Source organism: Aspergillus campestris (genome assembly GCF_002847485.1).
Source record: "Aspergillus campestris IBT 28561 chromosome Unknown P168scaffold_7, whole genome shotgun sequence".
Taxonomy (NCBI): domain Eukaryota; kingdom Fungi; phylum Ascomycota; class Eurotiomycetes; order Eurotiales; family Aspergillaceae; genus Aspergillus; species Aspergillus campestris.
In genome coordinates, this window is record NW_020194342.1 from 658,067 (window position 1) to 672,462 (window position 14,396).

The 14,396-nt window shown below is 50.8% G+C and overlaps 5 protein-coding genes across 5 annotated transcripts; 3 read left to right on the forward strand and 2 right to left on the reverse strand.

Annotated features, from left to right (window-relative positions):
* The first annotated feature begins 835 nt into the window (after positions 1–835).
* On the forward strand, positions 836–2,137 carry P168DRAFT_311247 (rho GDP-dissociation inhibitor). Its single transcript, XM_024839477.1, has 4 exons — positions 836–978; positions 1,203–1,525; positions 1,574–1,622; positions 1,684–2,137. Exons 1-4 carry the CDS (start codon positions 885–887, stop codon positions 1,812–1,814), a joined length of 597 nt encoding a protein of 198 aa, XP_024692259.1. The 5' UTR covers positions 836–884; the 3' UTR covers positions 1,815–2,137.
* Positions 2,138–2,221: 84 nt separating this feature from the next.
* P168DRAFT_270079 (serine/threonine-protein phosphatase) lies at positions 2,222–3,849 on the reverse strand. Its single transcript, XM_024835186.1, has 3 exons — positions 3,515–3,849; positions 3,190–3,423; positions 2,222–3,125 (listed from the first exon to the last, which is right to left on the reverse strand). The coding sequence occupies exons 1-3, from the start codon at positions 3,528–3,530 to the stop codon at positions 2,413–2,415; spliced, it is 963 nt and encodes a 320-aa protein (XP_024692260.1). The 5' UTR covers positions 3,531–3,849; the 3' UTR covers positions 2,222–2,412.
* A 238-nt stretch (positions 3,850–4,087) lies between these two features.
* P168DRAFT_254243 (AP-3 complex subunit beta) lies at positions 4,088–6,885 on the reverse strand. The gene is made up of 3 exons (XM_024834408.1): positions 6,782–6,885; positions 6,553–6,713; positions 4,088–6,485 (listed from the first exon to the last, which is right to left on the reverse strand). Exons 1-3 carry the CDS (start codon positions 6,819–6,821, stop codon positions 4,164–4,166), a joined length of 2,523 nt encoding a protein of 840 aa, XP_024692261.1. The 5' UTR covers positions 6,822–6,885; the 3' UTR covers positions 4,088–4,163.
* A 154-nt stretch (positions 6,886–7,039) lies between these two features.
* P168DRAFT_327724 (uncharacterized protein) lies at positions 7,040–7,832 on the forward strand (the record flags this gene model as incomplete). The annotated part of the gene is made up of 1 exon (XM_024841272.1): positions 7,040–7,832. The coding sequence occupies exon 1, from the start codon at positions 7,161–7,163 to the stop codon at positions 7,830–7,832; it is 672 nt and encodes a 223-aa protein (XP_024692262.1). The 5' UTR covers positions 7,040–7,160.
* A 2,008-nt stretch (positions 7,833–9,840) lies between these two features.
* Positions 9,841–11,221, forward strand: P168DRAFT_311251 (translation initiation factor eIF2B subunit alpha). Its single transcript, XM_024839478.1, has 2 exons — positions 9,841–9,936; positions 9,994–11,221. The coding sequence occupies exons 1-2, from the start codon at positions 9,902–9,904 to the stop codon at positions 11,006–11,008; spliced, it is 1,050 nt and encodes a 349-aa protein (XP_024692263.1). The 5' UTR covers positions 9,841–9,901; the 3' UTR covers positions 11,009–11,221.
* Positions 11,222–14,396: the final 3,175 nt, after the last annotated feature.

Below are 14,396 nucleotides of genomic sequence, written 5' to 3' on the forward strand. Positions count from 1 at the left end.
ATCAGCGGTCGCGGGCTCATCCCCCGGTATTGAATGCGCCCAGCACTGGTAACAGACCTGTATTGAGGCCTGGTAATGGACACCTCAGAAACCTGGAAGCCAGCTCCGTTGTCCCCGTGACGAGCCGCGCAAATAAGATTTCCTGTTTGGGACAAGCGGCTCACCAGTTCTGTTGTTGTATAGTATTATTCAGTATGGAGTAAAATAAGGTCAGACTCAAGTGGTTCAAGCTTCCATAGAGCCTTTCTCGACAAGGAGTTCGGGCTGGGTTTGAGATGTCACTCCTGCAGTGGTGCATGGCTCAGGTGTGGTCCACATACAGCTACGGGAGCCCTTGCGTGTTACAGTTGTGTTGACAATCTTGATCTATACTCACCATCTTATAATAACCTTTTACTTCGGATCTTGAATCTATATTCTATAGTCAAAGTGATAGTCTATAACTAGTTAACTATGAAAGACAGTATCATGACTAATCCATGATGGCGGTGAGTGCTTCCCCCACCAAATCCCTCATTAGTCTCCAGTTGGTTCAGGCTCACCAAAACAAATCAGACAAACCAATCCATCCAGGCCATCTACTGAGGCATCCACCCCTCCATTGACCCCTGACGAATCAGGCCATCTCTCTCTCCCTCTCTTTGTCTCTCTCATACTCTCCCCAACACTCCTACTAACTCTCCCTATCTATCTTACCCCTCCCCTCACTGCCAGCTCTATAGTAAGTCCTCTACTAAACAATTCATCCCACCACAACCCTCCCTCTTGTACTTTGAATTCCTTCTCTCTCATTTGTCTATTGTCTTTGTCTGTTGTCTAATTGAACTCTTCCTAGTAAACCCCAGATAATAATAATAACCAATCCCTACAACCATCCACACACCATGCCCGACCACCACGAGGACGATCTGGCGGCCAGCAGAACCGAGGGGTTCAAGGTCGGAGAGAAGAAGTCCCTGGCTGAGTATGCCGAGCTTGGTATGTATTTATTTTATTTTATTTCATCTTACTTTCCATGCATTCCTTGCTGCATGGAATCCCGGGGGGAGTGATGAGATTGGAATTCGAGCTCCTTGTTTGCCCCCACCCCGGCTCATGCATAACCATCTGGACCTGACAAACTTCCTGTCTCTGTTCCTGAATCTATAAAATAAATACCCATAACTTCCTCCTTATCCAACACTAACAATGGTTTCCTCCAGACAAGAACGACGAATCCCTCAACCGCTGGAAAGCCTCCCTGGGCCTCAACACCGGCGAACCCATCGGCGACCCCAACGACCCCAGAAAGTGCATCATCAAGTCCCTAGCCCTGGAGGTCGAAGGACGCCAGGATGTGCTCATCGACGTGTCCGCCCCGGGAGCCCTCGAGTCCCTCAAGGATAAGCCCTTCACGATCAAGGAGGGCGCCACCTTCCGCATCAAGGTCGTCTTCGCCGTACACCACGAGGTCCTGAGTGGTTTGAAATACCTGCAGGTGGTCAAGCGCAGAGGTGTCCGCGTCAGCAAGGACGAGGAGATGCTGGTACGTTTATTTGGTTGGATTGGTTGTACGTCGTTAACACATGTGTAGGGAAGCTTTGCCCCCAGCACCACCGGCAAGCCGACATACGAGAAGAAATGTGAGTCTTCCCTTTCGTTCTTCAGAGGAAAAGACGAAGCCGATGATACTAACCCGAACAGTCAACCCCGAAGAAGCTCCCTCCGGCATGCTGGCCCGCGGCCACTACAACGCCGTGTCCAAGTTCCTCGACGACGACAACAACACCCACCTCCTGTTCGAGTGGTCGTTCGACATTGCCAAAGATTGGTAAATCTACATTGAAAATTCACATTTCGAATTTTTAGGCAGGGGTCGCGGTTGAAAGCCATGACGGCCGGTAATCGTATCATGAACAGCATGTTTGTTTTCGACATTTACAAGCGTTGGGCGAGTTTCACTGCTGAAGATTATTATTTTCTTTCCTTTTCTTTTCTTCTCTTTTTCACTCCAATTTCCATAAACCTACCTAACCTACTAAACCACCTTTGTATACTTCATTGGTTGGTCCATATCTAGATCAATGATCGTAACCCTCTAACCCTTGCGTCGAGAATTTAGAAAAAATAAAATAAAATAAAAATAATAAAATGAAAGAAACACAATGAAAGCAACAAGGAGATCCAATCTATGTCAACCAGACAAGTAATGAATTACAGTAGATTGAATCTTCTCATCGCTGATAAAATAGTAACAGTAACTCATAGAAATCTTGTCTTTTTCTTCGCGTCGTATCAACCACGCTGTCTATAAATGCTTTATGTACCAAACTCCAAGATTGCAGTGGGAAGATCGTATAAAGAAAACAAGGTAGAAAACGGAACAAGGTAGGATAGACATGGGAATAAACATAAAGATAAATAAATCGGGTATCACAAAAAATAGTCAATCACAGGGCTCTGGCCGTCCTTATTCTGCTGAGCCTGCTGCTCCGAGCGATGGGTGTCGTTCTCCGGCGCCGCATCGAAGATATTGAAGAACCGTTCGCCGGAGTCGCTCACTTCAAGCACACTGGCGAGGTTCCCGCAGCGGTAGCAATAATTGGGCGCACTCCAGACGGTACTGAGCCGATCATCATACAGCACCTGGTACCCCTCCTGACACAGCTGGTGGGCGCGCAGGATATGCGACATGCTGTTCACCTCGAGGAACTTGCGGACGACCTGCGCGCCAAAGGTATACCCGGCGCCGCGGGGGGAGAGGGAGAACTCGTCACGCTCGGTGTCCGGGTCGGACCAGACGAGGTCGGCCATGGGGCCCTCGTGGGGGATTTCGCGGAAGCGGTCGATGATCTTGATCTGGTCGATGGAGTGGATGGAGGGGGAGAGGCCGCCGTGGACGCAGAAGATCTGGTCGTTGATGACGACGCTGAGGGTCAGGAAGTCGAACATGTCCGTGAAGTAGTGCCACACGTTGGCGTTGCCGTATTTGCGCGCGCACTCCGTGTAGAACCCGTAGGACTGGGTTACGCCGCGGGATTCGTGGTTGCCGCGGATGAGGTGCACGCGCTGTGGGTATCGCAGCTTGAGGCAGACGAGGAGGGAGATTGTTTCGACGCTGAAGAGACCTCGGTCTACGTAGTCGCCTGTTCGAAACACACCTCCATTAGCATCGTCGTACGCAAGGTGGGCACGGAATGTGCCGCTCACCCAAGAATAAATAATTCGTATTCGGACAGAACCCCCCAATCTTGAATATCTCAATCATATCAAAGAACTGCCCGTGGATATCACCGACGACGGTCACGGGAGCCGCAATGTGGACGACATTGCTCTCCTTCATCAACAGTTCTTTCGCCTTGGCGCATATCGCCTCCACGACCGAGTCTGCCAGCAGCTCTTTTTTATACAACCGTTCGATGCACTCGTCCAGGTCGATACTCGCTGCACAAACAATTAGGTCCCTCGGTTCTATAAAAATCGCGTGGTCCCATCCGGTCTGGGGAGATCAGGGAGCCGCGGGGCGGAGACTTACCCGGTAAGCCAGGCATTGCGGGCTCAGGGGACTCCTGGATCCAAGTTTATAATGTGACAAATGGATATGTAAATAGGCCGAATATTCTCGGAAAAGGTGTTTAATATGTGTATTGAGTTTTGAAATCACCGGGTGCTGTGAGACTAAGAGAATCGATAGACGCGCGCGCTGAGCAAGGGAAACACTTGGTGGTTGGGTTCGAGGGATCTGACTGTCTGCAAAGGTCCTGCAGCTGCTCGCATCATGACCGACAAAACCGGCAAGGGAGAGAGAGGGTCGACGCTGATCGAGGCCCGCGAGGCCTTATTATCGTATGTTTATTTTCTTTGGGAGAGAGAGGAGGAGAATCCGGGTAACTGATGGAGGAGTGGAAAAGGTTCGGAAATCACGAGGCGAGCTTAGCGGTGGAGGTACGGGGAATGGAGAATGCTGGGCAGAATCTCCAATTAAGCTCGGCGTTGTTCTAGAAGCTCGGTCCTCTCTCGGGCCTGACCTTTACAACAATGGTCTGTTTCAATAGTACCTTGAATTCCTATATGTTTGTAGAATAGCTGTAGAATAGCATACAGTATCCTCGATATCTCTAGAGTCAGGTGAGGGCCATATATTCAGATTTATTAAGATACCCATAACCACCCATACAGGGCCACTATGGCACATCCTTCGAGCTCTGTGCATATCCACTACCCCGTTGTAGAAGCTGAGCGCCTTCTTCATTACCCTCAGAATCCGTCTCTTCCTCGGACTCTTCTTCCTCCGAGTCCGTTTCCTCTTCCTCATCATCAGTCTCTTCCTCCGAGTCCGTCACTTCTTCCTCCGAGTCCGTTTCCTCCTCCGTCTCCGATTCAGCTTCGAGCCACTCGTCAAGGGTCTTCTTGCCCTTCGACGCAGACGCCATCGCCTGTCCATGTCCATGTCCAAGTCTCCGTTGTTGATCGAGAGCAGCGACATTGGTTTGATGTTCCCGGAGCGCCCGGTCGAGTTTCTCCGCCGCGGTAGAAGGCAATTTCTCGGTTAACTCGGGTTTGGCTTCCTGTTCTCGAAGGTTCGGGTCAGGTTCCTGGCCAGATTCGACCCAAGAAGGAAGATCCTCGTAGCCACGCAGCCCGTGGGTTCCAGCGTCCGAGCCGATAATGAGCGTGGCCGAACCGATGAGCAGGTTCTTGCGGGTTTCAGACGGACTCGGCGTGTGTGGAACAGGTTTCGGCGCCAGCAAGAGCAGATTAGCCAGGTCGGTGGACGAAGGGTTGGAGAGGAGTGCCTTGTACAGTCGTGCACGGTCGCGAAGATCGTAGGAGGTGTCGTATCTCGTGAGAAGCAAAAGGTACTGCCAGAGGAGCGTGATTCTATCCGGTTCTGGCTCGGCAGGCTGTTCCTCCACTTGGTTCTCTTGGTTCTCTGGAGACTTGTTCTCATCCTGATCGTCAGCCCACTCGTTTGTCGGGCCTGGTTCGATCCTCTGGCTCGGTACAGGCTCTTCTTTCGGCTCCGGGGGCGGGTTTCGCAAGAGATGATGCAGATAGACTTTAGCGCCAAGTAGCACGATCTGCTGTTTCGCGGCCTCCGACTCATCCGCAAACCCTTTGACTAGGATTCGTAGAACGTCAGGTGCGATGTTCCGCTCCGGATCCACACCCGCAAATTCGCCCACGAGCCACACAATGGTTGCCCGTGCATCGGGGTTATTCGTCGTTCCCAGATGCTTCACTAACTCGATGACCGTTTGTTCGTGAGAGGCCGGATCTTGTTGGATAAGGTGCCTGATCACAGTCAAAGTCTCTGACACCAAGTTGTCGTCCAAGCTTGCAATCTGACCGAGGAGTAAATCCAAGCAGTAATCGGCGGTGTCCGGGTCGGTCTGCGCACAACGGCCTATCGCGCGGACACTCTCGCGCACCAATTCCGGATCGGTCCCTTGGGCAAAATGACGAAGCTCGCTCAAAATTATACCTTTCAGATGCATACCACAATGCGGGAACAGGAGGGTAAGAACCTCGAGTTTGAGCCGCCAGATATGAGGTGGGTCGATGCTATGGACGAGAAAATGCGAGACGTATTTCGTGAATAGATTCGGATAGCGCAGAGCAACGACAACGATGTTGCAGAGAGCAACATGCTGTATGTCCTGTGGGCTCCGCAGAAGAGCCACCAAAGGACCGGCTGCTGCATCGAGATACTCGGGCGGGGCGAGGTAGAGAAAAGCACGAACAACGCTGACAATGACAGCGGAATTGCGGTTCTGCAAAAGGATTTTGCATGTTCGAAGGAAGAATTCCAGATCCGGGTCCAAAGCCGGTACTTCAAGTTCTTCTCCTTCTTCTTCTTCTTCACCGTCACGAGGGCTTTCCTCGTCATCATAAAAGTCCTTCTTGGACACCGTCCGCTTAACCTTCTGAGTCCTCTGAGGGAAACACTGTCGCACGTAGGACGTCAAAAGCCGCAGCGTAGATATCTGGCTCCATTCATCCATGTCCACCAACTTCCTCACCAAACTCCGATAGCACTTATGTATAAGGTCGATCCGATCCGGACAAATCTCCAAGAACGCAGCCACTGCCGGACCAGCGACAAAGTACTGGTTATCACCCAAAAGCATAGCCAGGTACCCAACCAGCTGCGGCAACGTACTCGGGTCCAAGCGATAGCATTTAGGAATAGCCAATGCTGCAGTCTTGCGCACGTGTGGGCTCATATCGGCGCAACCGCGCTTGATCGCAAGAGACACGATCTGGCTGATGACCGGGACTCGAATCCCGGACATCGTACGCAGCGCCATCGCTCGGACCTGGGGGTTCGAATCTGTGAGCGACTTCTGGATCGTATTGATGGACAGCAATGCGAGATCGGGCTCTGCTTCGGCGTAGTGGACCAGGTATATATAGACCAGTTTCTTGACTTCCAGGCTCGTATTCGCGACATTTTTGACGACGGCTGAAAAGAAAGGTAGGGCCGATTCCGTGCCATACATCAACTGTTCAATGGGGAAGAAACCAAACATTAGCACAGACCTCGGGAGCAATTCATGGCTGTCGACTCACCGAGATCACCCTTCGCATCCCGTCGAGAACTTCCCGTTCATGGCGACTATCCAAAAGCTTCTTGATATGGGAAGCGCTCGTATTCCGCGATGAAGGAGCCCCCGTAATAGGTCCTTTACCGATAGCTGCCGACTGAGCAGCTTCGAGAGTAAGCTCCCGAGCTATTTGAATGATAGTCAGTCGGCCAGTTTCGCGGTGCTGAGCTCGGATCATCAAGCTATCCACTTACCTGTTTCCAGCATCGAGGAGATTCTGGAGATAGTCTCCATTTTAGGCGCCTGGAACCTGAATATAGCAAGCTGGCAGGCGGTGCTGAGAGGGGGGAAGGTCCGGAGGGAGCAATGGAGCGAATGTGGGGAGGGTCGAGAGTTCCGCGGTCGACGCCGGCACCGGCAGTTTAGCCCGTGCTTACCTTAGTGTGGGCCTTAGGAACAAGTCAGTCTGGACCTTCGACCATGTTCACCTTTCAATCCTGCAAGAGTGGTCATGACAACTGAGAATTTGACTTAACTTGTCATTTCGCAAAGTTGTTATGGACAATCCACTCGTCAATTCCTGAAAATGCTCTGGCTCCTAAATTCGCTGTACTCCACACCAAATCAGCAACGATGGAGCCAACCCGCAAGATATATAACTGTGACTGGGTTACAGAATTCCTCCAATATATCCTCGACACCACCACAGAACCAGTCTCTCTAATCATCTGCTCTACAAGAGATTCATTTCTCGTAAACCTAGCCTTCACCATCCAGACACAACCAAAACACACATCCAATGGCCAAGAACTACTCAAAGACACCATCGGATTGCTCGCGAACTCAACCAGAGCCAAACTGATCTTCTGTCCCACCCTGGAACATCTACGCGCCTACATCGGCGTACTACGCCCGACCAGTGACGGCAATGCCCAACATGGCACAACCGCGGGGCAGAATAAACGACCCCTGGTGGCCATCCTGAACTGCTTAGCTTTACATCTTCCGACGTCGGAGTTTTCGGCCCAAGGACTATCCAGGACGCTGGCGGCTGCCGTGGAGGTGACCTCTCGGAATGGGATGGATCTTGTGCTCTGTGAATGTCGAGATGCGGCGAATCCGGCGGATCCTATGCGTGGAGAGGCGCTGTGGTTTGCGCAGGTTCCGTTACTCAACAGCGCGGTGCGTACGGGGGGTGACGATGCCGCTGGGGGTGGTCTCAGTGTGCCTGTCAAACGAATTGCACAGCGATGGTTTGAGTTTAGTGGGATGAGCTGTCCCGAAACAGATACCAGGACATCTTAAAGACTTCATGTCATTGGTATAATATCACGAAGCAGACGTAGCGACTAGCGACTCCAATTGTATAACCGACGTATACGAATAAATAAATAAATGTACTAAGAAATGAACGTGAACCTCAACCAACCGGGTATCCTGAAGCCGACCCTGTAACGCCAGAACGATGACCGAGATAAGCCAAACCCGCGGCTCAGAGACATTTCTCCATATCCGTGATGTAAAGCTTGATGTGCGACTCCAGCTTGAGATACTCGTCGTGGGAGCTCTGGATCTCCTCCTCGATGTTTTCCTTGAGATCGACCATCTGGACGAATGTCAGCCACACTCACGAACCAGACGACTTGTATGGGTCTTACCTTTTTCTCGATCTGTTCGATCTTGATCCTCCGGACTTCCATATCGCGTTGTTTCTCTGCGCGCTCCTCCCGCAGCTGTTTTTGCACTTCCCTGAGCTCCTCCATCCGCGCCTGCGTGGCATCTGCCTTTTCCTTGGCGTTCTTACGCAAGGCTTCGATCCTTTCGCTCCATCGTGCGAGTTGTCGCTGGAGGAGCTTCTCCGTCTGCTCGACCTCGCGGACATTGTTTCCTCTTTCCGAGATCGCTTCCCTATTCCTGGAAGCCCGCGATTCTTCGTCATCTTCCTTCTGTAACTCTACGGAGATATCCTCCAAAAGCTTGACGCAGGCCTGCACGTCGTTCCTCACCACGGTGAACGTATCCGTTGAAGTTTGAAGCGCCCGCGCCCTCTTCTCCATCGCGTCAATCTGGGCCTTTTCGCGCATCAAATTGTCGGACAGGTCCGCGAGAGATGACTGAAGGGCGGCGGGGCTCTGCATCGCATACGGCCGTAGCTTTTCAACCTCATGTCGAGTGCGTATGACTTTCTCGGTCTTTTCCTCGAGAGTCGTTTGCTGCTTGGCCTTCTCGACCTTGACCCGCTCGAGTGTTTCCGCTATCCGCTCCTGATCAGACTTCAACTCGCGTAGTCGGGCCTTCAGCTCGTTGTTTCTCTTGACCTTCTCCTGCACCTGGCCTTCATTCGCCCTCATATTGCGTCGCATCTCGTCCAGACGGAGCTCCATCTCCTGGTTCTCGGCGTACAGCGTCTCAATGCGGGACTTGGTCTTTTCAGACTTATTGAAGTGCTCGTCAATCACGGCCGTTTGGGATTCGCGGAACCGGACAAAGTTGATCAGATAGGAGAATATCTTGACTAGTCGATCGTGGGTGGGCTTGGTCAGGTCTGTGAACGTGAAATCATTGACACCGCACTATTCATGCGACCAATATACGTTAGCGGTGGCATGGCCGGTTTCGCGCGAAGCTCACTTACCTCCATCATCAGCCTCTTCAGGCTCACAAAGAAACCCATGAGATTGCGGGTATCGGTAGGCACAATGTCAGGATAATCGCCGCCAATATCGTCTGCGGCCGCTCGCATTGCAGGCTCTACCGTATCACGCGTAACATTCATCAGGAGCTCCCCAAACCACTCCATCACCATCTGGATCTGTTGCGGATTCGGTTTGATCAGATCGGCCGACGTGAACGGAATACCGATATCGTTGATACATCCTGCAATTTCCTTATCAGGCTGTGGGTTGCATTAGTGACAACTTCTCAACATGCGATCGGGGAAGGAGAGCGAACCAGGCGCATCATGGCGTCGTTTTCATCTTCCTTCTTGCGGCCCCGGTGCTGCTGCTGCTGCTGGGTGCCGCGGAACTGCTGGCTCATCCGATTGTTATACGACATTTCGTCATACAGTCGATACAGTAGCGAGGCTAAGATTGCACAGAGAAAAGAAAGAGGAAGGCACTTCGCAAGCACGAGCTGACCGCAGACTCCGCTGTTGTTGTTATGGTTGTTTACCGCAACGGCTTTGACATGGCAACCAGAAGCGGATTAGCGTCGGGGAGGGGTACGGCAGACAAACAGTGCAAACAAGGTTGCCCGCCTGTTTTCGATGACTCTTCCGCCGCATGGAAAGATGATCGATGCATGAAATCTACGACAGCCAACACTGAGCTCCAAATCATTGTTTGACAGATCTCACACTGTTGTCAGACACCATGGCAGGATCTTCCGAAGCTGAGAAGCCATTCGAGTGAGATATACCCTCCCCGTCCTACACCCCGCCCGGTCACAGCTAACATTAACCCAGCATTGTCGCGACGTACAATGATTTGCTTCGCACAGATCCGGACCTGACAATGCCAATTGCGGCTATCGAGGCTCTGGTCTTATTACTCACACATTCGCCCTCTTCCACGATCTCCGAGACCCTCGATCTGCTAGAGAAATCCACCGCACACCTGAAGAATTCGATCCCGAACCCCATCGGTCTGTCCGCCGGAACCGATCTCTTCCAACGGTACCTGATCACTACACTGCAAAGGCCCGGCCAGCTGGGACCCGCCGGAGATTTCAACGCTATCAGAGCGCACCTCCTATCGAACGGCCGTCTGTTCGTCCGACGTGCCAAGGAAAGCCGAGACAAGATCGCCGCGTTCGGGCGAGGCTTCGTCCGCGACGGCAGCACGATCCTGACGAACGGCGGGTCACGAGTAGTCGCGTCGTTGCTGCACAAGGCAGCTGCCGAGAAGGGCGGCCTCTCCGCCGTCCGTTTCCGCGTGATCTACGTTCTGTCGTCCGCGAAGGGCGACGTCGAGAACCCGTCTGCAGAGCCAGAGGGCATGGAGACTGTGCGTATGCTGCGGGAAAGCGGTGTGCCGGTGGCTACGATCCCGCCGTCCGCTGTTGCCTACTCCATCGGGAAGGCGGATACGGTGATCGTGGGTGCAGAGGGCGTGGTCGAGAACGGAGGCATTGTGTCGCGGATGGGGACCTACCAGATTGGCTTGCTTGCCAAAGCCATGGGGAAGCCTTTCTACGTGGTGGCTGAGAGCCACAAGTTCGTCCGTGTGTACCCGCTGGGGCAGTACGATCTGCCCATTGAGCAGCGGGTGATCGAGTTCAGGACGCAGGAAGATATCGCCGAGGCGGAGAAGCAACGGCTCGCGGCTAAGTCGTCCGATGTGCCTGCTAAACCGAGCTCGGAGTACGATTGCGAGGTGGTGGACTACACACCGCCGCACCTGATATCCGCGCTGATCACGGACAGTGGCGTGCTCACGCCAAGCGCAGTCAGTGAGGAGTTGATCAAGATCTGGTTCTAGTTGGTCCATTTGGCAAGAGAGAGAAAAAATCGACGGCATGTTTGAAGTTATAGTGGATACGGCGTTTAAGCTCACTGAGATATCCCGCAATAAAGGCGTTTTCGGCTTAGAAAAGCATGTTTTATATTAGAGCAACAATTCTTTCTTCAATGGAAGAAACGCTTTCAGGGCTTTATATCCCTTTTGAACCGCACCCTCGATTATGAAGTCCAGATTTAGACAGTTAGGTCCATGCCATCAGCCAAGATAGCAGGATCACATACCATCAACGCATAGGCGGTGCAAATCACGTACATTCTGGCCTATCCACGAGACCTGACTCCATTGATAGACACCAAGGCAATGGATCAACTTGGTTTGGCGAGATAAATCTCATGCTTATCTGTGTGTAGCTTATGGAATGAAGCCCGAAGCACATCGGCCTCGGCATTCAACGAGCAACCCCAAAAAACCCCCAATATCTAAAAGACAAAATCAAACAGCAATATCACAATTGACACTTTCACGCCCTATCCCACAACAACCATTGCATCCTGCCTGCATCCTTATTCCACCATCATAATAAGTCCGTAATTCACATTTTCATCACCACCATGACATAATACAAACGTGTAAAACAAACTCCCCCAAAGCCGTAAAGTCATAATCATATCCCATAACGAGGACTCCCTCTCAAACCGCTCGGAGCCCTCATTCAGACCGTCGTAGGGGAAGAAGAGGCATGCATCCCGTGCAGCACACTGCTGATCAAGAGACAAACAGACAGGAGTATATCTCCCTCCCCTCTGTTCTTAACCCAGCCCAACAACCATAGAGTACCTCCAATTCGAACGTAATGAGCGGGGACAAAACGATGGTAACACCAAGCAAAGCGCAGTCATTCTAGCGGATTGTGATCGACGCGATCCAATCCAACTAGAACGAGAGACATCTGCGCGACCAGCACCGCAGCACCGCAGACGAGGAAATTCGAACCGACCGTCCACCGTTTCGTCCTGAGCATCGTTCGTTCGTTTTAACGGGTGGGGTAGGGTACCTAGGGGGGAGTAGATCGATCGTCCTACAGGGGGGTGTCGTGACACATAGCCCCCAAACCCCAAACCCCAAACCCCAGGCAACAGCCCCAGCCCCCAGCCCCAAGCACAGACCCAGCCCCAACCCACATCCCCAGTCCCAGCCATCCCGCTCAGTTCGCAATGCGTCCCATAAGGGTATGAAGATTCTGCAAGTCGAGCGCGTGAAGCGAGGCGAAGGCGTAAAGGAGGAGGTAACCAAAGGCGACGAAGAGCCACAGCGCAGCCATAGTTTCAAGGATCAAAGCGTCGATTGCGAACACGACCAAGTTCGGTAAATGAAACGGATGGGTGGGTTTCGAAGGCGACTTGGGCAGTAGTAAATAACGTCCGTCTGTCTGTCTGCTTGATGCGGGTAGTCGTTCATGCAGCGTTCCGCAGGGGAAAAAGAGGAGGGTAGGTTCAAGTAAATGATTCAGCTCGTGTTTTTAATTTTCCACTTGACATGTGTCGTGACAGATGGGGTGGGATGGAGGAGAGAACAAGGCTCTTCCATGAGTTTGACCTCAGGGTAGTCCGTCAATTGCAGTGCAAAATCTGGGGAAATGGCCTCTTTTGTTCGTGAGAGAAATTCTTTTCTCTTATTACCCTTTAAATCCCTGTCAATCGGAAATGGATGGGATGAAAAGGCGGGGTTGCCATTAGTTTTCTGGGCAGTTCTCCTGCAATCGGAGTCCGCTGGTCGTTTAGCCCAAACATGTAGGCGAGGTAGTATTTCATCCACTAATCACAGCCCTACTACAGAGTTCAAACTGGATGCTGCTCCATAAAGATGCAGGAGTATCGGTGGGAGGCAAAAGAGCGGTAGGGAAGTTTTTCGTGCACTAGGGCTTATAGGTTTAGTCTTCTTTCCGATGATCTGCAACCTCTTCCCCAGTTTTGACGCTTGACTTGACTCGGGGGGTGAAAGTGTATCTTCTGTCTTTTTCTTGGCTGCCAAATGAAGAAATAGGAAGGACTATCTGGCTTATTTGGGTGTACTGACGATCTTACCACCTAGTAGTGGTTTGGTTTATAGCTTAAGCCTGGGTTTGACTCTGGTGAAGTCATGTTGTTTCTTATCAGATCCAAAGAATGCGGTGAAAAGTCCACCAGAATTAGCTGGCGCGTCGAATGATACACTGGTTGGTTGGTTGGTAGAATTCATACGCTGACCCCTCGCCTAGGCATTATGAAGGATCCCATTATCTAGTCCTTATATATCTCTAAGTACATGATCCATTACTTCCTGACGAATTAGAGCCTCGTCACGGCCTGTGGTAGCCTACAAGCCTGGTATTATATTCTGCGACCCTCTGGCGCGCGGCTTTGAAACCTCTGCGATGCCTCTAAAAATTTCAGTATTGCGCATAGGGTTTTATAATCTTGCATATTATTTTTTTTATCTTGCTTATCTTTTGATCCTTCTTCTCGTATATCTGATATGTTATTAAATATGTTACTAATTTTCCTCTGTAGTGTTTAGCAGAGTCCATGCTTAACAGAGTATTCCTGATATGCTGGTTAGTAATATCTATAAGTAAGAATCTTATGAACCTGCAGTGATTATTTATTATTGTTACTTTTCCTGTCATGTGATCATGTGGTACTAATTCAGACATAATTTATCTGTCTTCAGGCCTGCAGGGTTATGATATTAGTCTATAATAAGTTATTGCTTGTAGCAACTTCGGCCCATACACTTGGTTGTTAGTCAATTACTTGGTTTTTAATCTGGGTATAGAGTGCCTGGGTTTTGTCCTGTAGATAGATATTCTATTTCTTGAGAGCATGCTGCTCTAATCTGATCTTCTAGATTTCTGCTCGGGTGGTCTAAATAACGTATCTCACTAGCGAGCCGTGCACACCACCGAGCTGTTCACTGCCCCAGCCACTAACACCACCTGACAACTTGATATAACGATATCTTGGTTAAATTAAGTGATATGAAGCCCAAAATAAGTTTATTTTAATACTTTTAAGTAGATCTACAATACGTATGCTTATAGCTAATAGTGCCCTAATTAGTGCACTTTAGTAGTACCTGCTTGCGTGGCTGGTCTAATGCCTCTGTGGTAGCTTGATCAGCTTGATCAGCTTGAATAGCCTTATTAATCTATTTCTATACCTCCTTTCTAGTTAAGATACTATTCCTTTGTAATACTCTCTTAGTTATTTCCTGCTTTTTTACCTGCTGGTGGTTTATAGCATGTAAATTATTACGCATTACATCATCAGTGGCTGTGGCCCTTGGATGGATGATTTCCCGTCACCGATTGAAGTGGCTAGAGACCTATAGACCATAAAAATAAAGGCTCAGCTATCCCAGGCCCTTA